The sequence below is a fragment of the Chinchilla lanigera genome, unplaced genomic scaffold (genome assembly GCF_000276665.1).
Source record: "Chinchilla lanigera isolate Chin_1 unplaced genomic scaffold, ChiLan1.0 scaffold00057, whole genome shotgun sequence".
NCBI classification, from domain to species: domain Eukaryota; kingdom Metazoa; phylum Chordata; class Mammalia; order Rodentia; family Chinchillidae; genus Chinchilla; species Chinchilla lanigera.
In genome coordinates this window covers 9,044,682-9,059,792 of record NW_004955458.1, presented here as the reverse complement: position 1 = coordinate 9,059,792, position 15,111 = coordinate 9,044,682, and the positions used below count along the sequence as shown (strand labels likewise).

The 15,111-nt window shown below is 36.0% G+C and overlaps 1 protein-coding gene across 3 annotated transcripts in view; it reads left to right on the top strand.

The window, feature by feature from the left end:
- Positions 1-15,111, top strand: part of Fam19a2 (family with sequence similarity 19 (chemokine (C-C motif)-like), member A2) — a 415,567-nt gene that overhangs the window by 291,566 nt on the left and 108,890 nt on the right. For all 3 annotated transcript variants that reach the window (XM_013521030.1, XM_013521031.1, XM_013521029.1), the window contains exon 2: positions 13,173-13,279. In XM_013521030.1, coding sequence (XP_013376484.1) covers positions 13,174-13,279 — 106 coding nt within the window. In that variant the 5' untranslated portion in view covers position 13,173. The remainder of the gene's footprint in view (positions 1-13,172; positions 13,280-15,111) is intronic.

The window sequence follows — 15,111 nt, the reverse complement described above, 5'->3', positions numbered from 1 at the left end:
TCTGCCGGCCTCGTGGTCACATGTATCAAAAGTGGATCACGACATGAAAGTGCTTAGCACACCATATGGCGCCATGCAAGGGTAAGACACTTTGTCGGGGAATAGAACTGTAGCATATGGTTTCTCAAGGAGCTTGAAATCTGTTTACAGACACAGGTCTTATATATAATACAAATAACATTTGAATATATTCTGGCCACAAGAAGAGGAGGGATTAAATGTTACCAGACATGAGTAAATGTGCATAGATATTCAAGATAACCACAACCAAAATGAAAAGGGCATATGTAGTATCTCTTCTAATTTATTGTACAAATATTTTTCTGTGTCTCCTTTGTGATAAGAATCTTTATGAATCCTGGGGATGAGGTAGTGAAATGCTAGAAGACCTAAGTTTCTGTTTTTTCTTTTATAAGACTTGTATTCTAGTAAAGGGGGAGACAATAAACCAGTTGGCAAATAGAAAAATATCATAATTTAAAATACTGCTAAATACCAAGCAGAAAATTAGTATGGGTTGTATAGTAGAGCCAAAGAACATAGTTGTTTCCATTATGACTTTTGCCATATTATAGTTTCCCTTTCATTTTTACCACATATTATAGGCATAATAGAAAGCTTACCATTTTAACCATTTTGAAATGTGCAATTCAGTGACGTTAGGCATATTCACAATGTCGTACAACCATCACCATGATTTATTTCCAGAATTTGAAAAAATAATCCTGCACAGAAACTCTGCACTGCCAAAATAACTGTTTTTCCCAACAACTCCTACTGACCTGTGTTATACATTTTTGTCTCACTGAATTTGCCCATTCTAGGTACTCATGGATAGAACTGTACAACATTTGTACTTTGTGTCTGTCTTATTTCAATGAGCATATTTTCAAGATCTATGTTGTGGCACGTATTAGAATTTTATTCCTTTTAAGGCTGAAAAATATTCCATTGTGTGTGTGTGTGTGTGTGTGTGTGTGTGTGTGTGTGTCACAGTTTACTCACATACTACCTATTTTAAGATGGTTTGATAACAAGTCTAATTTGTAGAATGCCATACAATTTACAAAGTACTTTCATATCCATTGCTTGTCATAAGAAGAATGTTAATTCTGGGACCCCTGGTTACATTTTTGCGGTAGTGGTATCTGGTATCGTTGTTTTATGTAATATTTTACTTGATGTATTTTGAAATCTTAAGAGGACACATAATTAAAAGAAATAAGGTCAATAGATTTTTAGCAAATACAAAGCAACAGTGGTTGTAGTTTACACCAGCCTTATCTACCCCTCCAATGTAAGATTTTCCTCTACTTGAGGTACAATATTCCTTTGTAGCAGTTTTAAAAAATAGATTCAGGTAATAGACTTCCACCACCACCTTCAGGCATAATTTCACAAGCTAGTAAATTTCACCATTGGGAAAATTTCTCAATTGCACATGTAAAACTTGACTACTTCTCTGCAGTGTGAGTTCATACTGCTGGGACATATCTGCTCCATGACCAAGGAAAACAAGTTTATTTTTAAGGAGAATGTTGAAAAGAAGTAGCTGGTGGTAGGAGAAAGTGGAGTTGTACCTGTTGTGTGATTAACTTTAGGTATGAAGGGAGGCCGTAGGTAATTGGAAAGAGTAAAAATAATAAGATTTAAATAGGAGCAGAATTCTTGCTACAGCAAGAACAAGCCAAAGTGCATTATATTCAAAACTTACTGTGCATAGAGGGTTATTGTGCATAGTGATTGGTGCTTTGATTCCTAATAGGCTAAATTCTCAGTTGCTTGCAGCATTAAATGAAAGCTAAGTATAGTACTTTGCTGTATTAAAATCTGATAATGTTCCACTGCTCCCTCAAAGATAGCTCATTAGAATATCTGAACTTATAAACAAGCGTCAAATGCCTAGAAAGAGGATGTGTCAAATGTAGTTTCAAATGTGTTGCAGATATCATCGCCATGGTCGCTCTTTCATCGTGCTTTACAGAGGAGCTGATGTCCTTGGTTTTAATGCAGGCTGTCTAAATGTTTAGTTAAAATATTATTCTAGAGTGTAGTATGGACTCTGGTGAACTTGATTAAATGACCTCTTCTTGGATTTCTGTTGGTTTCTTATGGAGACAGAACAAGATGCCTTTGGAAAAGAGGAAGTAAAAAGGGTCAAGATGTGACATGTACATGTACCAGTTCCCCATGATGAATGTATTTAGTAAGAGTGACAAGCATATATGAATGAAAAGGGGAAACACCTAGCTGCCACTATCTTTTGTGTGGTTTATTTGCTTCCACTATTTTTGATGGTAAGGTTGAGTTGTATCCATATTTGTACTTTTGGCAAGATAGTGATATGTATGGAGTCTTCACATATATAACTTTAGCTCTCCAGTTTACTCACCTCTGGAAATGTTGTGACTCGAGGCAGGGGCATTCTATGTTGTACTGGTTTATTGGCAAACACATTTTCTTTCTTAAATGCTTGCTGTCTGATGTCACATTGGCCTACTAGATGACTGAATGTACAAAGAAGGCTTTTTCACATTCATAACTATAGCTACAGTAAGAGTAAATGTCATTTTTGAACAACAGATTTTATCCTGATGAAGAGCCCTTAATGATGGATTTTATCATTTTCATTCATCTTTTCATTTATTTTCTATTATGAAGGAATGAGGTGAAGTAGATTTCTTCTGTGGTCTCATTAACTCCCAAGAGAAAAAACTAGTCGAAGGGTAATAGCATGGAGGAATATTTAGAACTAATTTCATTACCATACATATTTTGCTTGCATAACTATAAAAGGGGTGAGAAAACAAATTAAGATGTGTTATGTACGTGTACTAGCTTCTCACAAGGAGTATAAGCATTATGCGCTATATACATGTACTGATAAATTAAACTAAACTAAACCAAACTAAAGATATTTTATTTTTAACATTGCATAACGAACTTAGATGGCATGCAGAAATAACTGCTTTTGCCATAAGTAATCACAAAACTGAGTAATAGGCATATTATTTAATTATCTATTATCTATCTATTTACAAGATTTTATATCTGATCTTATTTTGTGATGTCCTGCTCAACTGTTACAAAACAGTTATCTAATCATTTAGGAGTAGATGCTTCGTGGATTGTCTATGTCCAAAATTTTTTGCCCGTCTTCTTCTACCTGTTCTGCCTGTGCATAGCCTTAGTGTCACAGAGTGCCACAGCTCTGTGACACTATAGCTATGTGAGGGTAGAAAAGAGTAAATTCAATTTCTTTCTAATTGTGAGGACTTCTGCCTATTGTCTTTGTAGTACAAAAAATGAAATATGAAATGAAACTTTGTGTTGTCTAAATATCAAATATATAGACTTCTGTTATAATAAGATTTTCATAAAATATGTATTTATATTAAATTGTGTACTAGGTAATTTTCAATATGCAGATCCAATGCATTTAAAATTATTGCTCTGTTAGACTCAGATTTACTGATTGTTCATTATATTTCTTATTATAATGGTTCAGAATGAAATGTCACTTTAGGGTATAGTATATAATCACATATCATTTGTTAATTTTTTTTCCTTTGGGAAGAAGAGATTGGGGTTCTGGAAGCAGTAGTTTATATTTAAAAGTTAATAAATAACTGTTAAGGATTGGGGACTAAATGCATAACAGAAATGCAGAGAAATCATGTATTGGGATAATACTGGTACAGAACTTAAATCTAGTGGGTACATTTCCACTGTCTACAGCCATTGGGAAAAGAGTAAAGAGCTTTAACTCGTTATTTAAGAATGACGCCATATGTTTATTATCGCTTTCATGATATCACATGCTGCTTTTAAGACAGATAGGGAAATTAATGGACTGATTATTTCTTATTGAAAAAAATGTTAATCTCTGGAGACTTTTAAATGTTTCTACCCTAGTTAACATTCAGTGATTACTTACTGTGTGTCAGGATTTGTGCCAGGCACCTTACATAACTTATTTAGTATCCTGACAACTCAGTGAGATAGGTAAGGTACTAATCTAAATGATTCCTTGGTTGTCAAATGGCTCCAAGCTCGAACTGTCCACTACTTGAACAGGAAAGTTTGAAGAAAATTTGCTTGGTGTTTGTAACTTTGTTCCGTCGTTAAACCAAAAATCCAACTTGAAAAGCTCTGTACATGCAGAGAGCGAGTCAGATGTCTCACTGTGGACACAAGGGGTGATTTTCAGGCTAAGTGCCTCTTGTCCAGACAGTGTATTGTGGTTGTTTTAGTGCTTTAAAATATTCATCCTTTTGCTTGTCTTTTTTTTTTTTGTACTTTATTTGTGTAAAATATCATAATCATGACTCCAAAGAAAGTTTGTGATACTTGCAGTAAAGCTAGGAGGAAAACTATGAGAATCATGATAGAGTTAAAGAAATAAATCATTATGAAATTTGTCAAAGGCCTGGGAAAAATGAATTTATAAGTGTAATTTTGGGGTCTCAGAACCAATTATTTGGTTTTCCATTATTTCTTATGGGAAAAATATGTCCAGTTCTTGAACTTTCTAGCATTTGAACACGAATTTGAAACAACTTGAGTTCAACAACTGAGGTATCACTGTACTATAGAAGATAAATTTGAACCACTGTGAAGTTAAATAGCATGTCTCTAACAGTGTCCAAGTCGCAAGCCCTCCCATGTCTTACTTGCCATATTACATTAAATTTACTACATTTTAAACCAGAATGAACAATTTAAGATTTTTTAATTGCCAGTAGAACTGTAGCCAAATTGGAAGAGTGGTTTTGATCCACTTCTTTTTGAGTCTGAATGCCAAAAACATTCAAAAACAAATATTTCATTACTTTAGTCTCTACCACCCTCTTTGAAATTCTTAGCTTATTTTGCTTAGACAAATATGTTTCCACACAGAAGCCTCTGTGAGTCTTTGCTTAAAAGTAGGGTAAGGTTGGCATATCCGGTAAAAAAAATTGCAATATTCTTAGTTAAATGAGAATTTCAGATAAATTACATTATAAATTGGTGTCTGGTATTTTATTTGGCAATCTTAAGTAAGGCTGTAATGTTGAAATTCCATTAAATCTAATCTCAATATACTTGTGTCTGGTAGCAGTAGAACAGTTGGCTCTGAAAGTATTAACTCACAGTTCACCAGACCATGCAGGTTGTATAAGTGATAAATGGTGTGCTATTTAAAGCTTGATCATTTTATTGCCCCAAAGAGCACAATAATGGAATACAATAGCTCTTACTTTATTTGGTATCATGGCAGTGAGGTGATTTTCTTTTGATAATTTTCTAGATAAGTGAGAACTAACATTTACTTTTAGCTCTTTTCTTACTGCATGCCAGTGTACAATGCATCACATGCTATTCTAAGTAAGCAGGGAGAACATGGACCTGTGCTTCATCACGCTGAGATGAGAGCTCAGCCAAAGGGCAGAGGCTCTGGGCTCAAGACTTGTCTCTACCACTCGCTACTTCTCTTTAAATGATTCTTTCAGGTTCTAATATGTGATCTGGGGATAATAATACATGTTGAACCCAATTCAGACTGTCAACACGAAGGTTGGATGAGTTGTTGAATGAGCTAGTCCATTTAAACTGTAAAACTATAAACGCATGTGTAGTGATATTAATAGCTTCAGTAAGCATGCTGCACTCAATGCATCTCATCATAGTATAGGAGTGTGTTTTGGTTACTTTTCTCTCATTGCTAGGACAAAGTACCTGATGCCCAAGGTAAAAAGGGAAAGGTTTATTGAGCTAATGGTTTGTGGAGGCTTGTCTGTAATCAGCTGGCTCCAAGGCAGAATGGCACATGGCAGAGGGCAATCATTCATGGCGGTGGAAGACAGAAAAAGCAACAAGAAAGGAGGAGGATACAGACAGAGCAAGCTTCTTTCCCTCCCTTATACTGCGTGCAGGCTGCCCTCCCCAGGGACGTGTAGCAGTCACACCCATAGTCCCAGCATTGGACCGTGGATCAATCACAGACTCTAGATGCCCACCCCATGACTGCCGGAGGATTTGGGGGGACATCAAACCATAACAGAGTGTTAATCCTATAGAAGTATAGGAGTGTTAATTCTCTACTTCATAAACCTGGAATATTTTACATGTATAGTTTTGTTGTCTTTTCTCTGATAGCCCAGGCCCAATTTTCATTTTTTGGAGCCATCAGAAGACATTTATTTGTGTACCTTCTTCCACTCATGTTCCAGACACTGTTATCAATAGCACTGAAAAAATAGTGACAATTAGCAGAGTCTCCTTTGTGGAAAGCCTGGCTTTGTGTTAGATGCTTTTAAATACATTATATTTATTTTTACAATGGTGTGTAATAGAATTCATGTGTGCCATATGTGGGATTGAGAGCTAAAGTTGCTAAGTACACTGGACAAATTCCTATAAGTATTACATCTGGCAGCCCTGGATCACATTTGGGTAGGTGTTTCTGACTTACAACCCCTCTTCTCAGAGGAAGACCTTTGAAGAAGTAGTCCCACCTCTGATATAACGTTTATTTTTAAGTTCAAATGTCGTGCAAGTTCCAGTTTATTGTAATCATATTTCTGCTGGAGAAAATAGATGACATTCCCATTTTATAGATAGAAAAGAAGTGCAAATGATTCACTAATAATAACAGGTGCACAGTGATGTGATTATTTCAGGTATCTCTCTAGTGTTCTCATAAATCTTAAATGATTGCTTTATTTTTGCCTTATAGTGTTTTTGTCTATTTCAGGTAGTCGAGCTAGGAGCCTTAGAATATTACATGTTTCTGGAAAAGTCATTTAAATGATAATACATTTCTGTTCCATATCATTTCAACCTGTGGGTGGCAAAGGCATTGCAGAAATCCAACAATTTGGCTCCGCACTGCTAGGCATAAATCAATAGTGTTCTTGGGTCTTTGTGCCCACCAAAATTGCAGTATTGTTAGAAAATGAATGAAAGTCTAAAATTTGGGCAAAGGAAGCAGGTAATTGAGATTCTTAAATGAGGCTTGTATTTGCTGCCAGGACATGCTTAGAAACCTATTGAGCTTTCTTGGCTAAATCTCCAAGGTTGACAACTGTACAGAATCCAAAAGGGAATTCATTAGAAGACATTGATATATCAAATATAACTAGCATTTTTAAGTAATTGTTTCAATTCAGAAAGAGTTGAGAAACTGACTTAGATTCTCAGTCTTTGTTCTGAAGTTACTCAATAAACGTGACCTACTTAGGTTAATCATGTGACTGGTATATGAAAATGTAACTCTATAAATTTTTAATAATAGTAAATAAGATGAGAAATCCAAAGTCCAGCTCTCTGTAGGGAAGTTTTGATTCATATAATATGCTTGGTAGTGTGGTTTAAATAATATAATGGGATAATATTTGATATATGATGTCAAATGAAAACAAAATACATAAATTCAAAATATATAAATAAATTTCAATTCAACACTGAACTGCTCAACTTCTGCATGATATATATCTATATATAACATATAATACAGTATTTTATACAGTATTTAATACAGTGTTTATGTATAACATATAATACATATATAGCAGTATAGTTGCATGACTATCTCTTAAATTTGTTACTATATACTCTTATTCACACAAAACACGAGCATGTATATACCTGTACTTTCATATCTATCTGTATCTTTTTGATATCTACTGATATTACTATTTACCTAACACTAATTACTTCTTTAGTAAATATATATTAATGTAGCCATAGTGTTTATCACAAAAATAGTCAATTTAAGACAATGTTATTGGATAAAACCAACAATGTGGTAAGCTGGTGGTTCTACATGTCTCATTTAGTAGGATTATGGTAGTAACCTAGTGGCAACATGAAAGAATGATTTAATTTTATAAGATACATTTTATGGCTATGAATATATGTAAATTAAAAGAAATAAAAACAATAATAAATTGTACTTGTTAAATGCTTCAGGTTTACATGAACTTTTATCTAGCATTTGATTTCATTTGAAAGATACCTTTCATCACTTCAGTATCTTTAATTGCTCTCTTTCTTCTGGCTCTTTGCTGTCACCCAGTCGGATCTTTCTAGCCACTATGCCATCTTTCCTTTCCCTTTCTGCGTGTTTCTTGAAAGAGTGCTACTGTCTTTGCTTTCAGTTCCTGATCCTCCACTTCTCATACCAGTTCCTATAGCATCACCAACACATACATTGTTCTTCTCACCACCAATTTTAGCTGCTGAATACATGGGAAATTTACTTTTAAAGATTGTCTTGGTTACTTTTGTCTAATTGCTGAGACAAAATACTCAATGCCCAAAATGAAGGAAGGAAAGGTTTAGTTAGCTTACAGTTTGTGGAAGTTTCAGTCCGTACTTGGATGGCTCCAAGGCAGAGAGGCACATGGCAGAGGGCAAATGTTCATGAAGGTGGAACATAGCCAAAGCAACCAGAGCAAAAACGGAGGAGTGGTGGCAAGCAGCCTCTTCCTCTTCCTTACATATACAAACTATCCAATCCAGGGCAGTGCAGCACTCACACCCATGAATCAAAAACTCTAAAAGCCCACCCCATGACTGCATGTGGCTTTGGGGGGACATGCAGGCATAAACCATAGCAAAGATGTAGTGAAACTTGTTCATTAAAAAGTTTAATCTTTTAAAATTCTGATTATGAAATCAATACCTCTTTTCTTTCACTGGAACAGATCTGAGATCTAGGATTCAGACAGTGCTGTTTGGGCTCAGACACTCATAGACAAGATTTTTCCTACATGGAAATTACATTTTAATGGGGAGAAGAAAATAACCATACATACAGTTATGTAGGGAAGCAAATAGGATGATTTCAGGTGGAAATACATGGGAAGGTGGTCTCTTTGTATCATAGTGACTGGGATGGAAAGGAAGTGATGTCTATGGGGGTGATCATGAAAAGCAGATCCCTAAGAAAAGGGTCTGGAACAAAAGCTTTCAAGATGGAGTCAACATTTAAAACAAGGTCTAGAATGAGTTGGTACTGGGACAGAGAGAAGGCTGACATAGATGAAAAGTAAGATATGAAGGCAACCGGGACATGAATTAGGTCAGTGTGGTCCTGTCTTCTTCAGTATAAAATTTAGATTTTTATCCTGATTTTGATGTGTGTATAAGTGAAATCTGGGTTTTAAGCATGAGGTAGGTGTGATCAGGTAAAAGGGTGATCTTGCTCAGATTTTGTAAGAGTAATTCTGGTTCCAAAGAGGAGGTCACATGCTTATCAATAGAAGCAGTCCTCCATAAGAGTTGATTTTTGTACTGCATTTGTTTATTAAAGCTCATGTCATTTGTTTATTAAAGGTCATGTAGTTAGTGAATATCAGGTTGGTATGAATATTAGATCAATGAAGAGAAATGCGTTAGAAACCCTCTTTCTTATACATGAATTCATATGATACTTGTTTTTTAAAAATTTCTTAAGGTCAAGAAGAGATTGAGTGATGGGATTCTAGACCCTGTTTTTATTTCCTTTATACATCACAGTGCTTTCCATTTTTTGTTTCCTCCCTATGCTGTATAGGCCAGTTAAAGTTACTTTCCATTCTTGTGGAGAAGTATTTTTTCCTCATAGCATAACAGTTCTTAAATCCATGCTTATTTAAAGTGAAGACTACAGAAGACTAGAGTGCTCAGCTGGCCACAGAAGATGGGTCTGCGGCCCCCACTGCCCAGGCTACTGAGTGGGTGGGAACCACCACCGAGTGGTCTTGAGCTGTTCTGCAGACATTTCAGCAAAATGGAAATGAGGTTGATGGGAATAAAACACCAGTTTCTTAAAAAAAAATTGAATACATTTTTCACCTTGGAGGGACTGGAAAGTTTTGAATCATCTCACTGAATAGCACTGGAATATGCACACAGAAGGGAAGGAAGGGAGAGAGTTGGGGGGGGGGTTTCATTGTCCGTTCTCCACCACAACAGCTTTTCAGCTCAGAGTCCTTCATGGCCAAGGTTACCATTTCTCAACTATCCACTTTCCCTTGTGTTCCTTGTGAGCTGCCGCTTGGGTAGCAATTTCAAGGTTTTATCATCTGTGTGTGTTTATCCTTTAGCTTTCAGCTTCCTTCCACTAAGTTTTTGCAGTTGCAAAATTCACTTACATTTTGCTGTTTTAACACATGAATGTGACAATTCTAAACGCTGCTGGAAAATTTTAGAAAGAAACTTCGTCATTAGCGAACAGAGTGACAGAGCACCTCTCCGGCTATGTTCTCATACAAAGTCAAGAACAAATGTCCCATTTGACTTTTGTCATCTTTTGATATTTTAGTCCCATTTGCCAAAAAGATTGATCACTCCAGTACATGACACTTTATGCAACTTGACTGTTATTTACAAATCAGGAATAAATTTCAAATTTGAGCTCTTCCTGTTTCTTCCTTATGTTTGCCCAGTTGTGTTCTATACCACATATTTTCTTATTTTCTCCCTGTTTGTCCTAATTTTAAACTAAAGATCCAATGCATATTTGATCCCCCCTCATGTTGATAACTGTATGTTGTCTTTGGTTGTAGCCACTATCACTGTTCAACAAATGGAAGTTAGCAATTTTGGAAGCGAGTGGGCATAGAGCAAATGGTTGGTAAGTTTCTGGTGACATGGAGGTCAGACTTTCTGGAAGCCCTTCAAAAATTTAGCAGAATTATGAGTCTGTGGGGATAAAGAGATAGGGATCCACGGTACAAAAACAAAGTTAGTGATATAAATAAGACTGGAAGATTTTTTTAAAAAAATCTTGCTATGAGATTTTTATGCCCTTCTGAGGACTGTTGTGTTTTTCTCTCAGTATGGGGCAGAATCATGTGTGTCATGATTGTGGTTACTTATTTGACTGCAGCATAGATAACATATTACATCCAGTCAACAACATCTACTTCATAAATACTAACTAATGAAAACATACTTTTGAACAGGCAGATTTAGGTTCTGTCCTTGGGTCCGGAGGAGGCCATATGCCCAGAGAGGTGTATATATGTGGCACCAATTCTGATTAGGGTTTTGTGGCCAGGGAGATTTTGAGTGGTCTGAGTTGCAGTACTGCAGTAAAGATGAACATATGTGTATGTATGTAAGAGATATTAAGGAGGTAATATTGACAGAGCATTATGATTGACCAGACAGGGGTGGGAATAATATGAGAAGGAGAAAATAGCATTGTTGCAGCCTTCTGAATGTTGACCTGTATTCTCCTTTCTTCCTGTATTCTGACATCCTAGCTATTTTGTGGGTGTTTCCATATCCATATGTCTAGTTATCAGGTTGACCAGCTGTCAGTTCTGTCGTCCCGTTTGGTGGGTTCACAATGGTATGGAGGAAACGATGGGTTATTGACCTTGTAGCAGAGGCCATTTGCTATGGGAAAGCTATTATCAAGAATTATGCTAAGCAGCTCTTCCTGTCAGATGAGTTTTGCTGTTCATTCTGTTAGATGATATGCAGCATAATAAAGTGGAGGGAGTGGATGCAGAAGGAGAGGCAGGATGGTTGAAAAATATAGAAAAAGAAGGAGAATTTAAAAACAAAACTAATAGTAAGAGTGCGAAGAGGAAACTAAGACAATAGGGTGGAAAATTTCAAATGGGCCCTTCGTTTACTGACAGAGTACTAAACAGGATTATATTAATACAGGCAGTAACCCTTCAGCAGCTGGCTGTCAATAGGTGAGGCATTTCATGTACTTCATCCTATGTTATAGCTGAAGAAGCCGAAGCAGAAAGCATGCACAAGAAACCGAAGTGGGAGATCCAAAAAATGAAGAGAAGGGAAAATCGTGTAAAGATCATATAATTAGAAGCCAGTTTAGCCTGGACTCAAACACAGAGAGTTTGAGTCCAGTTTTGAATCTTACAATACTGTTTCCTCGACATATAAATCAAAGTATATAAGTTTCTCATTAAAATATTAACATCTTTGTGTTTCATGCAGTTATTCATGTAAAGATCTAAAATTTCACACTGCTACCACTGGGTTGGATTTTAAAGATGGAATATTTTGCAGGGGAAAGTGTAAGGAAAATGTAATTTAGGGAATTCAAGAAGAGAAACCAGCCTATGTCAGCAAGTTACCCCAGGAAGGTAGGGATTACTTAGAACCAGGGAAAGAAAGAATTTGTAATTCATGCAAAAATGGAGTTCAATATAGGATCTGAATTTGAAAGGCACTAGGTAACTAGCACATATTATCTCTCTCATAAACAAATGCACATGGAGTCTATTTCACGTTTGTTTTGCTTTCTACTTAGCAATAGATTTTTGTAGATTTTTGAATTATGTAATTCTAAGTTGGAAATGTTCCTCTTCATTAAATGTGATCTCAATAAATCGCTTAGTTTGATCAGCTACAAAGTGCGATGGACATAGCAATATCTCACATTTATTCCAAAGAACAAGATAAATAACCTACAAGGTGTTGGAGAATGTAGGTGCTGAAGCCTTATGGATAGCTATCATTTTATTTCAACATTTTTGCTTGCCAGAGTTTTATGGTTTCAGTTTGGAAATGTTCCTTGGGTATTTTTCATTCTAAATGCTCATTTTCCTCCTACTTCTGGTAAAGTACAGTAAGGTGGAATCCAACAACATTGTGTGTCCAGGAGCAGAGTTGTATGCATTAATTTATAATAAAGAGGCTATATTGCTGGGTGACTTTTAAAATCCCATTACAAATAACAGATTTAAAGTGACTTTTCTGTGTAGGAATTTGTCTCAACAGTTTTATCTATACTGTTTTCTCTGACCATTTGAGTTGGCTTGAAAGAAATAACCATTAAAGAAAAAGTAAAGCAATAAATTATTTATTTAACAAATTATTCACGTCTGCCTTAGATTTTGCTAATAAATTAGGTCTGTATTTATAGAGATAAGAAAATGATAATATTTCTAAATTGACTTATGCCAGCATTAAATGGGTGAATATTGACGAATGCAAGACTTTGCTTATCTCTTGGAGCATATGAAAGTACTTGGGAAATTCCATATATTCTCTGTTGATAGTTTACAAGCAGCAAACAGCATTTTAAATGCACGGTGTACATTTTTCACATGTTAAATCTGTTAAGGGGTCATGAAATGCTCAAAAGTAGGACAATTACAAGGGAAATGTGATTAGTTTACATACTTGGGATGTTTATTGTTATTCTTTTTCATTTGCAGGATGAGTAAGAGATATTTACAGAAAGCAACAAAAGGAAAACTGCTAATAATAATATTCATTGTAACCTTGTGGGGGAAAGTCGTCTCCAGTGCAAACCATCATAAAGGTAAGCTCTGCTGTTTTATTTCTCTGCTCTCCTTGGAAGATGACTCCCCCTCACACAGACTGTCACATTCTGTGTCCACTAGTCTGCTAACTTTTATTAGGTACGGGTCCCCACTGGCAATTTTCTTTAAGTAAAAATACATTTATCCTTATGATGACTTTGGTAGATGAAACATGATATTTCCAGGATTACTGCCATTTCTGCAAGTATTGTTCAGAGTATAAATTTTAACACTGCCTTTCCTCCCCCTTTAATGCGGTGATGTTAAAGTGTTGAGTTGAAACGCAATAAAATGGGCTTCAGCTTGCTGTCCTCCTCATAAAGAAAGCATCTTTACAAACGTGCATCTTTACGATATGAGAATAGACATTAATTTTCTTTCTATGCCTTTTTTGGGTCATGTGGATGCCAGAGTTCTTCTCTGACATCCATTTGGACACTACCGCTAGCATGATGTTGGGTCGGCTTGATTTTATAGGATAGAGTGAGAAGATTTGTTCTGTATGTATGTGTTAAGCTTGACAGCTCAAAAATTATGCCCTTTCTGTCCACTTTCCTGGTAATTAGACTCAGTATAATAAACAACTGCCTTTTCTGAATGAGTTAATTTATTTATTTGGTACCAGGAATTGAACTCAGGACCCTGCACTTGTCAGGCAGGCGCTTGTGCCACTGAGCTATATCCCTGGCCCTCTGAATGAGTTAAAATGGGGCTATTTCTAAACTGCATCTGCCACATATTCATAACCTGAGAAGTCAAGTCAGATTTTTCCATGAATTATGGTTTTACAATTCAATTTTCAGTCCACTATAAAGTCAATAGAACAGCAACTTTTACTTTCATATTCTACTTTTGAGTGAAGGTGGAATTAAGACTGCTTTGAATTGTATATCGTTTCAATTAGCTACATATGTGCATTTAATTAGCATTAATTAATATCAGGGAGAAGAGAGAGGGCTGTGAGGTAGTGAGGACTATAAAACACAACTCTTTTCCTTGTATTTAAATCCAGAAAGAGACATAGTGAAATAGAAATTTCACGAAGAGTTAATTCCTACTTTGTTGTTGTGTTATTGACCCATACTGTGTATGTTTTCTTTGATACAGCACACTGAATTATCATAGTTTTATCTGTAAAACTGAAAAGAGATGTTGAGAAGGAAATTCTCTGCAGCTCCAAATTAGCAACAGTGATCCCCACGTAAGGACCAAGCAATGTTAAACAATCACCTGCTCAAGGAGGGGCAGAGTGCTGGAGACAAGCCCTGCCCTGAGCTTCCTAGGAGAAGCACCTCATCTTCATCATAATCACCCTAGGGCCGATTCCCAATCTGTAAAAGAAAAATTGAGAAGGAAGGGAGATTCATAAAAGTTGTTATGATTGGCCTTGCACAGCAGGTTTTGCAGATCTTTCTCCTCTCTAAAGCCAAATGATGAGATATCTAAGAAAATCACTTAAAATACTGCCTCCAGGATATATTGCATAGCATTACTGAAGCTTCTTTTAACCTATATTATATTCTATGCTAATACCCAAACTGGCATATTATCTTAGTAATTGCTAAGAAAGTACTTTTTGAACATAAGAGATTACAAATTGTCTCAGGAACTCAAATGGCCAAATTTAATAATTTTTTGTCTCCTTGGTATTGGGAATGAAACCCAGGACCTCATGCTTGGGGCAGGTGCTTGTGCCATTGAGCTACATCCCCGGCCCTCAGATCCAGTCAATTTTGCAAAACAGTTTTGGGTTGTTTTGTTGTTCCGTTTCCACTCTGTTACTGATGTTTTGGATGAAGATTTTATGCACAATTTCTCCCTTCCTGCTCTT